The sequence below is a fragment of the Hemicordylus capensis genome, chromosome 1 (assembly GCF_027244095.1).
Source record: "Hemicordylus capensis ecotype Gifberg chromosome 1, rHemCap1.1.pri, whole genome shotgun sequence".
Taxonomy (NCBI): Eukaryota; Metazoa; Chordata; class Lepidosauria; order Squamata; family Cordylidae; genus Hemicordylus; species Hemicordylus capensis.
Window position 1 is genome coordinate 246,998,845 of NC_069657.1, and position 12,900 is coordinate 247,011,744.

At 49.0% G+C, this 12,900-nt stretch overlaps 2 protein-coding genes across 9 annotated transcripts in view; both read right to left on the reverse strand.

Moving 5' to 3' along the window:
• Nucleotides 1-1,241, reverse strand: part of LOC128339760 (cytochrome P450 2K6-like) — a 129,568-nt gene extending 128,327 nt beyond the window's left edge. The window contains exon 1 of the mRNA XM_053284150.1: nucleotides 1,157-1,241. Coding sequence (XP_053140125.1) covers nucleotides 1,157-1,226 — 70 coding nt within the window. The 5' untranslated portion in view covers nucleotides 1,227-1,241. The remainder of the gene's footprint in view (nucleotides 1-1,156) is intronic.
• Nucleotides 1,242-6,694: 5,453 nt separating this feature from the next.
• Nucleotides 6,695-12,900, reverse strand: part of RHAG (Rh associated glycoprotein) — a 54,569-nt gene continuing 48,363 nt past the window's right edge. For all 8 annotated transcript variants that reach the window (XM_053284156.1, XM_053284155.1, XM_053284163.1 and 5 more), the window contains 2 exons: nucleotides 8,431-8,504; nucleotides 6,695-7,156 (listed from right to left, as the gene is read on the reverse strand). In XM_053284156.1, coding sequence (XP_053140131.1) covers nucleotides 7,094-7,156; nucleotides 8,431-8,504 — 137 coding nt within the window. In that variant the 3' untranslated portion in view covers nucleotides 6,695-7,093. The remainder of the gene's footprint in view (nucleotides 7,157-8,430; nucleotides 8,505-12,900) is intronic.

The window sequence follows — 12,900 nt, forward strand, 5'->3', positions numbered from 1 at the left end:
TCCTGCTCACTCTTGCCCCCCGCAAGTCTCTCACCACTCCCGCAACGCTCCTGCTCACTCTCGCCCCCCGCAAGTCTCTCGCCACTCCCGCAATGCTCCTGCTCACTCTCCCCCCCGCGCGCGCCCCCGCAAGTCTCTCGCCACTCTCGCAACGCTCCTGCTCACTCTCACTCCCCGCAAGTCTCTCGCCACTCTCGCAACGCTCTTGCTCACTCTCGCCCCCCGCAAGTCTCTCGCCACTCCCGCAACGCTCCTGCTCACTCTTACCCCCGCAAGTCTCTCGCCACTCCCACAACGCTCCTGCTCACTCTTGCCCCCCGCAAGTCTCTCGCCACTCCCGCAACGCTCCTGCTCACTCTCCCCCTGCTCGCCCCCCGCAAGTCTCTCGCCACTCCCGCAACGCTCCTGCTCACTCTTGGCCCCCGCAAGTCTCTCGCCACTCCCGCAACGCTCCTGCTCACTCTTGCCCCCCGCAAGTCTCTCGCCACTCTCGCAATGCTCCTGCTCACTCTCCCCCCGCGCGCGCCCCTGCAAGTCTCTCGCCGCTCCCGCAACGCTCCTGCTCACTCTCGCCCCCCGCAAGTCTCTCGCCACTCCCACAACGCTCCTGCTCACTCTTGCCCCCCGCAAGTCTCTCGCCACTCCCGCAATGCTCCTGCTCACTCTCCCCCCGCGCACGCCCCTGCAAGTCTCTCGCCGCTCCCGCAACGCTCCTGCTCACTCTCGCCCCCCGCAAGTCTCTCGCCACTCTCGCAATGCTCCTGCTCACTCTCGCCCCCCGCAAGTCTCTCGCCACTCTCGCAATGCTCCTGCTCACTCTCGCCCCCCGCAAGTCTCTCACCACTCCCGCAACGCTCCTGCTCACTCTCACCACACCCGCTTACCCCCTGCAAGTCTCCCCCCAGGGACTGTCGCCTGCTCGCCTGACAGCCTCAGAGCTCCCTGCTCCCTGCCGCCCGCAGCCCTCAGAGCCAACTGTCCAGCTCCCGAAGCTGCCCCCAGCCTCCGAGCTCCCTGCTGTTTCACAGCACCCCCCCCCGCCCCCATCCAACTGTCAAACTGCTTTCCAGCTGCCCCGCATGGCCTGTCTAGAAGAATTAATAATATAGAATATCCCACTCCTCCTCCAAGGTGCCCAGAGCGGTGTACTACATACTCAAGTTCCTCCTCACCACAACCCTGTGAAGTAGGTCAGGCTGAGAGTGAAGTGACTGGCCCAGAGTCATCCAGCAAGTCTCATGGCTGAATGGGGATTTTTGTGCTCCTTCCTGTCCCCTGCAAGTCACTGAGCAAGAGCAGGAGCGTCCCTCCTCTTGCCTGCAGCTGCCCTTGCCTGCAGCGTGGTGTAGTGGTTAGGGTGCTGGACTAGGACTGGGGAGACCCAAATTCAGATCCCCAGCACCCTTGCTCTATCCAGGTGGAAACTGCACAGGTGATGGGGCTGCTGCTCTCCCCTTCCTGGTGCCTGTGGTGGGGGGGAGTGTTGCTGCTGTAGCTGCTGTTGCTGGGAGCCAGTTCAAAGGGAATCGGGCTAGAGGTGCGCTTAGCAGAGGTGCTGAGGGAGCAGCCCAAGAATCAAGTCCCTGCCCGGCTCAGAATCCAGGGAAAGGCAGGATAGGGAGCAGCAGCCGGGCCTGCTCACGGAGGCGGAGGGCGCACATGGTGACTGGGATGCATGCAAAGTGTTTCGGCCTCGTGATGGCAATGGCGGTGGTGGCGGGGGGGGGGGGGGGGGGGCTTGCAGTGGCCACAGGGGGCAGAGCAGCTCCTACACCCACTCGCCTGGTAACGTGAGTGGCCTCTGTGCACGCGCAGAGGACCAAAATGGGTTGCAGATTGACTTCCCTGTTATTTGGGAGGCTGCCAGGGAGTGGCAGATTGATGGGGAGGCAGAGTCGCCACTTGGCTACGGCGGCAGTGGGGGGGGGCAAGGGGGGTTCTTACCGTCTACACACACTATACAGTGGGATGGGGGGGTGGCATGGAGGCCACAGCTGCAGGGAGGGTGAGGGGGCGGGGCAGGTTCCCCCTTCCCAAACCATGCTGTTGTACGGTGGGATGGGGCGATGGGGGCTGCCACAGCAAGAGTGAAGGGGGTGGTGGCACATGTGGCAAGGAGGGCAGGTGCACACTCCCCATTGCCTGCTTGTCTACCCGTCCACTGTGATCAGGGGGGGCAACTGGACAGGGGTGGTCGGAGACACATCTCATTGCCCTTGCCACCAGCTTAGTGCCTGGGCTAGTTGTGGGGCATCTGGCAGCTGCTCTAGGGGGCATCTGCTGTGTCCCTCCTGGATCTGGGGTGTGTGTGTTGGGGTTTGTGTGTGTTCATGTGGGCTTTTCCTCTGCTGGCAGCGGCAGCTGCAGCGGCTCTCTTCTCTCTCCTGCCTTGTTGTGAGCAGGGTGTTTGGGGCATGGGGACGGAGTTCAGTGCCTTTGACAGTGCTGCAGTTGCCAGGAAAGGGTTACCTGAGGCTACCAATCAGGGAGCAGCAGAGCGGGACTGCAGCTTGGAGCCCTCTGAGTGGTCTCCTTGGGTCACGTGCTTGCCCCGTCCACTCAGGGAACTGCTCGTCGTGAGTGTGGCTGGAGGACCAACAATGCTACCTGGGGCTGGAGGGAACCTCAAAATGCTAATCATGTGTCCCTCACTCTCCGTGCTGGGTCTGCAGCATGTGCCCGTCTGTTTGCTATGAGGTAAAAATAGAGTTCTATCTGCTTTCAGGGGGTAACCCTGTTTTCTGCTGGTCTGAATGGCTTCACTGATTCCCTCCCCACAATCTGGTAATTGTATTCCTGAGCTTCCTGGGAACTCTTCCAACATCAAACCCTTTACAAATATTCTCTACTACTGTAAGGAATTTCCTATTTATCAACCAGTCTAGAGATTGTGGCCAATAGCCCAACCCTTCCCTGGGTGTGCCAGGTTTGCCCTGCCCCTTTGTCAGTATGCAGTGGGGGTGGGGGAAAGATGGCTGTGACTGCCTGGAAGGTGGCAGGGCAGCGGAACCAAGTAGTGCGCTTTGCACCAGCTCTCTCCCAGCGGCCATTCGTCCGCCAAACCACCCACCCTAGAGTGCAGTGTGGCTTTGTTGGTCATCCTTTTGGGGGCTGGATAGGAACTTTTGGGGCCTTGTGGACTGGCAAGTTCAAGGGTTCTTTTTTGCCTGCCTCACACTGTTTCTCTTAGATAGCCTCCCTGGTCACAACTGGTAGGAGCAACGTGGTTCTCTTGAAACTTAGGGTAGACACCTGGCGAGCACCTGTAGGTATGTACAGCAATCAAAGGGACTTCCAGGCCAGCCTGAGAAGCTTTGTGGCTCAGCGAATTCTTTCTGGGGTTCCTTAACTTGGAAACATTGCTGGCCTTAAAGTCTGCTAGGACTGTGGAGGGAGGGGAGGTATTTGAGGGAAAGGCTAGACTCACTCTCCAATACAAAGCACAGAATTGGTTGCTTGTATTCAAAGAGTTCCAGTGCGGTCCCAGGGCTGCTGCCAGATGGCTAATTTTGGCCTCTTCTTATCTCCCTCTACTAGTACTCCACCCGTCTGGTGTTTGCTCTCTGTCTGGGTCATTGATTGATTGATTGATTAAGTGCCATCAAGTTGGTGTCGACTCTTAGCGACCACATAGATAGATTCTCTCCAGGATGATCTGACTTCAACTTGGCCTTTAAGTTGTCTCAGTGGTGCATTCATTGCTGTCGTAATCGAGTCCATCCACCTTGCTGCTGGTTGCCCTCTTCTTTCCTTTCCTTCAACTCTCTTTTCCTTCTTTCCTTTCCTTTCATTTTAAGAATCCTGGATTGATTTGTTCTATGATCCATTTGTTTGTTTTCCTGGCTGTCCATGGTCTCCTCTGAAGTCTTCTCCAGCACCAAAGTTCAAAGGTCATATTGCACCATTTTACTGTTATGCAATGGCAACAGTGCACACATCACAGAGAGGCCCAGCCAGCTTATCTTTTTTGCTGGTCCTTTTAGCAACTTCTTTAAAAGGTGAGGGGAAGCTTGGTTTGGCTAAAACTGGGGGAGTCAGGAGATGGGGCTTGTGGATTTTATAAAGGGTTTCCTACCTTTCCCCCTACAATTTGAGCACTGCAGTTTGAGCACAGGCTGACATTTGAGGTGACAGTTATGGATCCTCCCAGACAGCAAAAAGTCGCACTACTTGAAGAGCCTGTGTGCGAGTTCTAAGTGAGGGTTTATTCACCCTCCATGCCAGCACCAGTTCAAGGGCTTCTGCAGCTCAAAGCGAAGCCAAGAAGCCATCGACCCACTCCCTGATGCTGGCCCAGCCCCCGATGTGGATGCCAGCATCAGTGGCGGGCCAGGCCTTCCTCCTTCTTCAGGGCCACCTCCCCCATTTCCCAGCAGCCTTATCTGCCGGGCACATCAGTGGCAGCAGCAGGAATGGAGGCAAGAATGGAGTGTCTAGCGTGGAGTGGAGGGCTCTGCTTATTGCTGCTGCTTCGCTAGCTGGCTCACTTTTTCTCCCATGTTCTCCCATGACTTGTGCACTTTGTCTGCTCCATGTTAGGAGCAAAGCACAAGTCTGTTGGTGGGAGGCACAGGGAGGAGAGAGAAAGCGATCCAGCCAGCAAAATCAATATCATGTCCTTATCCTGTCAGTATCAGTCAAAGAGCAGATGGCAATGTAACTGGGCTATTTACTCCTTACAAACATGTCTTGCGCTCTTTTAGGGATATGCACAAAACTGGTTTTTGTGGTTTGGTTCTGTTTAGAACTGAACCTGAACTGGTTCTACCAGTTCAGGTTCTGAACTGTTAGCACTGGCCCGTGATTCGACTCAGATTAGAAGCCCCTAATGATTTTTAAAAGATTTTTTAAAAGTTTTATTATTTCTCCCATAGGAATAGTGGGGATTAGATTATTCGATGTCAGATAGATTCAACATAATGGAGCCCTGTGTAGAATCTATGTGCCATCAGATAATCCAACACTATTGACATCAGAGAAACCACATGTGTTGGATCAAAGAATCTAATCCCCATCTGAAGCCAGGCTAGTTGGCTGGGCAACAAGCAGGAGGAAGGATTAGGGCCCCACCACGCACTCACTCACTCCACACACAAAAATTTAAGCACACTACAGCCAGCCAGGAAATAAAACACTTAAATATTGCTAATTTAAATAAGAAAGAGGCCCAGACAGACAGCGTGCTTCCAAAAGAAAAATTGGAAGGAAGCCGCTGCTTCAATTATCAGAAATAAAATTTAAATGAATTTTTAAAATCCTTTTAAAATGAAAGGCAGCCAGAAAAAAGGGTAAAAATTGGGGGGAAATGGGCCAGAGGCCTGAAGACAGGCTAGCTGGCTGGGCAACAAGCAGATGGGAGGATTAAGGCCCTACCATGCATTCACTCACTACATACACAAAAAATTTATGCACTCTACAGACACAAGCAGCATAGACAGAGATTCCAAGCCACGTGGTGGTCTTTAAATATACTTTGAATAACCCTCCTTGGAGCACCCCCTCTTGTCCCTCCCCCCTGGCCAATGGGGTGACAGGTGTCCCTGAGTGACACACTTTCAAAGCCACTCAAAGGGCCAGACATATCTGGCCAATCAGGGGATCTGCAGCACAGCCAATCGCTCCAAGTGATGCAAGTGTCATTAAAGGGATGGCAGTCTCTTACACCAAATGGAGGCTCAAGCCAGGGTGGTTCTATCTAGAACCAGTTCGCACATCCCTACTCTCGTTTTCTCTGTTTCATGCCTAGTCTGTGTGTGATGGTTATTAATCCTTGTTAGATGTGAACGTGGAACCAGAGCCCATATTCCGTAACACAATCTCTTCAGTCACCCTGTAGTTAGGACTGGCTCCAAAATCATCCCTTGAGAACTTGGGGGGCGGGGGGGACCAGACCAAAAGGTTGAGCAAATTCTGGCTTATCTTCTCTCCAGCTTCCTCCTCCTCCTTTACCACTATCACTACTTTCCTGGCGGTGGCAGCAGCAGTGGTTGTCTTAGCAGCCACTGGCTGTCAGCCGATAGTCTTGTTTCCCATGTATTCCTAAGGGCATTCTGACAGCCTCCCGTCAGTCAGCAGCCAGCAGGAAAACTGCTGCTGCTGCTGCTGCTGTCACATTTCACCCCTTTCTGCACCCTCCCCAACCCCAATACCTGAAATGCTTTCCCTGTTCACTATCTGCAAATTGGGTGGCAAAAATGCTGAGGAGAGCATTTAAGACCATTTATATCCACAGTACTTGTCTGGGTTTGAAACAATAGACACTTTCCAATGGCTTCTATGCATGATTTTTATGGATGAAATGGGGGTTCTAATTCACAGAGAGAACGCCAGGGAGAGAAAAGAATCCAGTAGGTTATTGGTTGGGTTTTGAAGTCACAGTGACTCATCTGAGTCCCCTGCTAACTGAGCAAAGAGGCACCTTTTAAAGTGGTGATTTTCTTTATTTAACATGGGGAAAGAAACTGGCCCTATCCATCTCCAGCACACCATCCCTCCAGTAGCTGTTGTTAGTGACTATCTTATGTTTCTTCTAGATTTTGAGCCCTTTGGGGACAGGGAGCCATTTTTATGTATGTATGTATGTCTATGAAATCCACTTTAGAATTTATTTTGCTGAAAAGCAGCATATTAATATTTGTCATGTTGTTGTTGTCAGCATGTTTCTTATAAATAAACTTCCTTTCAAACTCCAGGCTGTAATCACATTTGAAGCACATTTATTAAGATGATTTGTATTGTTTTCTGTAAAATAACTTTGCATACAATAGTCAGAATACTTGAATTATCTCATGACATTTTGTTGAAGTATTCTTGCAGTAAGCTAATAGAGGAACAACGTATGGTCAGGATATTTAATCAGAAATGGAAAACAAGAGCAGGAACATAGCAAGGTTGGAGTAGTGGGCCCTGAGACAAAAAGTGAAGATGGGCCCCTGCCCCTACCCTTCTTCAGTGGGGTACAAGGGGGGATCAAAGAGCAAGTTGCTACACAGCTGGTGTGCACCCCCCCAGGGGCCAAGGGACATTTATCCCCCATCCCCTTGTTCAATGGTAGCTAAGTCCCTGAACAAGAGCGAATGTTGAGAAGTTCCTTTTATGTTTCAGTACTGATTTTGTAGTGATCCCCCTGGTGATAAGACACCTCTTCAGTGGGAACCTAGGGGGAAAAAAGTTGATCTGATTAGATGACATTTCGCCTGCTTTCTCCTCATATGAAGTTTGTGCCTAGTTCTCTTGTGTCAACCAAAGAGAATTTTTCCAACCAAAGAGAACTTTGGTTGAAAAGTGGTATTTAATGCTTCATTAGTAGTAGTAGTACCTCAGAAACATTTCTCCCTTGGGCAATGCATTTTATTGCTTCTAGTGCAATGAGCCATTCAGCAATCCTGCATTTCACTGCTCTTACCAGCTGCCTGTGACAAACTCTAATCCTTGAGCCACCCATCCCAGGGCTCAGCCCTTTAGAGAAAATGGTTTAGAGAAAATGGTCTGCAATGTCAGTAACCTCCCAAAGAAAGTATCTTTTGAAAGCCATCATGTTAATCCTAATCCCTTGTTATTGGCAATGTGATTTTAGCCTTCAACCCCCAATACATCTTATATTTATTTCCAAAAATGCTGGAAATATTATGATCCGTATGGACGCGTAACTGAAGCACCCACTTCAGTGAGAGGAAGTTCCCAGCAGACTTTAGGTAACCAGCAGATATATTGGTTTAGAAAATTCTGAAGAAGAAAAAAACATAAATGAACCATCCATCCACCGCTACTGCCCTAATGTAACCAAATGGAGCAGAATGTTCATGAACTCAGAGAGCAATTAACAGACAACCAGGTGAGTGGAGCTAATGAAATACATGCACATCAGAAATATACTGCAACATTTTTTGTGTGAGTCCATACTTGTTGAGTCATAATAGTAGTGTTGACTTTCTAAGATTTTCATGAAAAATTAAAGGAACATAAGGGAACAAAGGAAAGAATCCTGAGTATCTTTAATGTTCAAATTACTTTTGTTCCTATAAGGAGACAGTCATAAAATATTGTGTCAATGATCAGTTCTTTGCCAAAGCAGCATCTTTTGTCCATTGTATACATCTCCATGTGGACAGTTTCATTGACTTCAGTGAGGCCACCAAGCACCATGAAAGAATTCATGGAGAGGGGGAAAGTTCCCCTTTGGAAACTGTGGAGACAGGCAGCTATGTTCCAGGATTCCCATTGGCAAGAGAAAACACTTGAAAGGACATGATGAAGTAGGCCCATCTAAGAAGAAACTGGAAGCTATATTGATTGGACTAGAGATGAACCAGCAGCAAAAATTGGTACTGACCACCCAGTATTGACCTTTAATTGTGCTGTATTGAAATTTCTGATATCATGAAAGAAAAACAATGTGTTTGTCCTATCTGCTACTTGATTATGTCCTACCTCCCAATACACTGTGTCATCATAGCAGTTCTGATCTGGTGGCTGTCCCAAGAAAGGCAACTTTAGAATTAATCCTGTATCATGGAGGAGAAAACACAATAGTTGTTTATAAGTGAGCAAACCCTTGGTAACAGAATTGATATAAACCAACAATAACAGAATATTGGAGGCGTCTGTGAATGACTTACAAATGGTGCAGAGTGTTGCACTGCACATGCAGAGGAATCATTTTCACCACGCCCCCCACCCTTGGCAGTACTCCCTGTGACCCTGAAATAGGCACTTGAGGGTTGTGAAGCCTGCAGGCACCTATTTCTGGGTCACAGGAAGCACTCTGGGTGGGGGGGACTAGTCAAAATTGTTTTCTCTGCATGCACAGTGTGACTATGGCTAACTAAACACTGTGGAAGCGCTTTGTACATTGTGCCTCCACACAATTAATAAGAATGTCAGTCGCTATCTTTGGACTGGTTCAGGTAAGGAGAAGCATATGCATGCACATCTCCTCCTACACATGGCGCACCCTTCTGTCACTACAGGGTGATATTGGGGGCAGGGGACACACACATCCAAATCACCCATAAACACATAATTTAAATAACTACTACTTTAAAATAGTATTTAAGTTGCACATTTAGGGCTGCTTTGAATGTGACTATGTGGGAATGGAATAACACTCCAGTTATCTTCTGAATTGGCACTCTGGCTTCACTTTTACACACAGCTCTAAATCTGTAAAAGTGGTCTCATAACATTAAAGGCTTAAACATAACATAACATAACATAACATAACATAACATAACATAACATAACATAACATAACATAACATAACATAACATAACTGTAAAGCCCTTGGCTTGGGCGGGGCAATTCACCAAGCGGGGAGCAGGTCAGGCTTGGCCTCAGAGTTAGGCTGCCGGGGTTGCTTCCTTTCACAGCCGGTCATGTCCCCCAATGGCAGACTTCTGACTCCTAGAGCTCCCTTCAGCAGCGCAGCCCTTGCCCATCTGGACCCTCATCATGGGCCTGCCTGCCTATATATGCCCGTGGAATCTCACGGGTAATCTCGTGAGACTTCACAGTCCCATCGGAAGTGCCGATCTGCTCCTGGAAACAGGTGGGTCCAGGGGATCTTCGGCGGACCCCTGACAATAATACATGACACAACACAATGCAACACAACACAACATAGGCTTAAACATTACATCACATAAACATTAATTAAAGGCTTCATCACAGAGGATACAACCAGCGCAAGAATAAGTACTACCCGACTTTTGTAATTTTCTTGGAGGACAAACTTAAAACCTTTAATTAGCTGACAACTGCACCCAGTACATAGCTTCAAGTGAACAAGCCCTACATACTCTAAATGTTGGAGATGAAAACTCCAACACTAAATAGCCAATCAAACCAGTTATGAAGGTAGAATGCCAGCAGGGGAGGGGGTGCTTCCGGGCTGTCCTTAGGGCATGGCCCCGGGCCCCGCTCTTTTAACCCCCATTACAATTAACTGGAAGGGGCCTCGCACTGGCTGATTTGCCCTGGGCCCTGCACCAGCCAGGGCTCTCTAAGGACAGCCCTGTTAATGTATTGCATAGAGTGTTGCGTATATGACCATCTGCCTGAGGAGCAGAAGTTGTGGGTGTTTGCTCAGTGCAAAGAGCTCGTGGTTCTCAGGGAAAAGTTCGTTCTCTCGAAGCAAAAGTGGCTGACCTGGAGAAGCTCGGGAAGGCAGATAGGTGTGTGGATGAGACCTGCAGGGATGTGATAGAGGCATCCTACTCCCAGGTTGACAGCACTTCTGCTATCATGGAGAGTGAAGATCTCAGGGATGGAGGACATCAGTCTGAGGAAGAGGGAAACTCTCCCTTAGCAGGGACCCTTTCCTTGTGTGATGTGCCCATATCCTCTTGCACAGAGGATACTCCTTCAGGGGGTGGGGGCCTCCTAGAAGTGGATGATTTGATTATTAGGGAAATAGAGAGATGTGTCTGTGACCCACGTGTAGACCGCACGGTGACCTGCCTGCCTGGTTCGAAGGCTGCAGATGTCACACTGTGTCTAGATAGGCTGTTAGGCAGTTAGGAGTCAGCTGTCATGGTACACATTGGAACAAATTATATTGGGAAATACAGTTGGGAGGTCCTGGAAGCCCAATTTACACTGCTAGGTAGCATATTGAAGTCCAGGGCCCCTAGGGTAGCATTCTCTGAAATGCTACCTGTTCCATGCGCAGGGATAACGAGACAGGTGGAGCCTAGGGGTCACAATGTGTGGATTAAAGGGTGGTGCTGAGGGTTTAGATTAGACACTGGGATATATTTTGGGGCAAGTGAAGCCTGTACAAAAAGTATAGGCTCCACTTGAACCAATATGGAACCAGACTGCTGGTGCTTAAAATCAAGAAGGTCACAGAGCAGTTTTTAAAATGATGCCCGGGGGATTCCCAGCAGGAAGTGGGAGGTATCTGGTTCAGCCAGCAAAATCCCCAGGGGTGCACATGTTTCGGATAAACCAGAAGGGGGAAGAGTAGAGCCAGGAATTGAGCAGAAGGAAACACATGACAGCTTGCCAAACAGGTCGAAGGCTGGTAAGGGGGATAGCACATGCCAACACCAGGTGAGAGACTCGGTGTACAGGTGTCTATATACCAATGCCAGAAACCTCCAAGCAAAGATGGCTGAGCTGGAGTGCTTGCTTACTAATGAAAACACAGATAATCATTATGGTTAACATTATGAGGACTGAAAGGAAATGTGTTACTAGGGACGTGCTATCGCCCTCCAGATCAAAATGCGGAGAATGACCAGGAGTTGGTGAAGCAAATAAGAGAGGCGTCAAACAGACAGGGCAGTAATAATGGGTGACTTCAACTACCACACATAGACTGGGTAAATTCATATTCAGGTAATGAAAGAGAGGTCACATTTCTAGACATGTTAAATGACTGTGTCGTAGAACAATTAGTCGTGGAACCAACCAGAGAGATGGCGACCTTGGACTTAATCCTGAGTGGTGCCCAGGACCTGGTGGGAGATGTCAGATTTGCAGAACCATTGGGTAACAGTGACAATAGTGTGATCCAATTCAGCATATATGCAAGTGGAGAATTGTCAAGGAAGTCTAACACAGATGTGTTGGACTTCAGAGGAGGAAACTTCTCAGAAATGCTGGTAAAAAGGAAGTTGAAAGGGAAAGTCTGGAGGGTCAAATCACTCCAGAAAGCATGGAACTTAATTAAAACCACAATACTAGAAGCACAGTTGAAATGTAAACCAAGAAGCTGGAAAGGTACCACCAAGTTCAGGAGGACACCAGCTAGTGATGTGCACAGACCGGTCCGGAGGCCATAGAATGAGGCCTCCGGACAGGTCCGAGCATTGGGCGGTTCGCGGTTTGATGCCGCAGGGGGGTGTTCCTTTAAGGGTGGGGGGAGGGTGTACTTACCCCTCCTGCCACTTTCCCCCCGCCGGCGTGTGTTGTTTTGCAAGCATTTGGGGTGGCGGAATACTTCCCTACCACCCCTTCCCCCTCTCAGCAGCAAAAGACTTCAGAAAGCCTTTTGCACGTGTGCACCTCATGCACGCGCGTCACATCTCCGCGGGGAGAAAGCAGAAACCCTCCCCCCCACACACTTAAAGGAACCCCCACCCCAGTGCCGGACCGCAGCTCTGCGGTTCTGTGCATATCTTTAACGCCAGCGTGGCTAATAAGTAGAGTCAGGGAACCTATAAAAGGGAAGAAGACTTCCTTCAGAAAATGGAAGTCCTGCCCAAATGAAGAGAACAGAAAGGAACATAAACTCTGGCGAAGGAAATGCAAGGAGACAATAAGGGATTCGAAAAGAGCGTTTGAGCAGCATATAGCTAGAAGTATCAAGGGGAATAACAAAAACTTGTTTATTATTATTATTATTATTAATTATTTATTTACACAGTCAGACAGGTGTTATTGACTGGTTTGTTTTATCCAGACATCGAGTCCTTCCCAAGGACCTGGGATGGCTGAATTTTATTGTCAGTGTTGTTGCTGTTGTTATAGATATCGTTGCAGAATATAGGCTGTTCCCAGTAAAGCTGCATTTTGTAATTGGCTGATGGTGATTTCTGTGGCCCCTACATTGCTGAGGTGCTCTTCAAGGTCTTTTGGAACTGCACCCAGGGCGCCAATTACCACTGGGATGATTTTGGTCTTTTTCTGCCACAGCCTTTCAATTTCAATTTGTAAATCTTTGTATTTTGTGATTTTTTCTATTTCTTTTTCTTCTATTCTGGTTCCCTGGTATTGCTATGTCATTTATTTTAACTTGTTTTTCTTTGTTCTCGACTACAGTTATATCTGGTGTATTGTGTGGCAGATGTTTGTCTGTTTTGTCAGATGCTTGTCTGTTAGTCAGTCTGTGTGATCTTTTTACAACAGCTGATTAGGTGGTCCACTGTTTCATCTGCTTCTTTACAAAGGCGAAA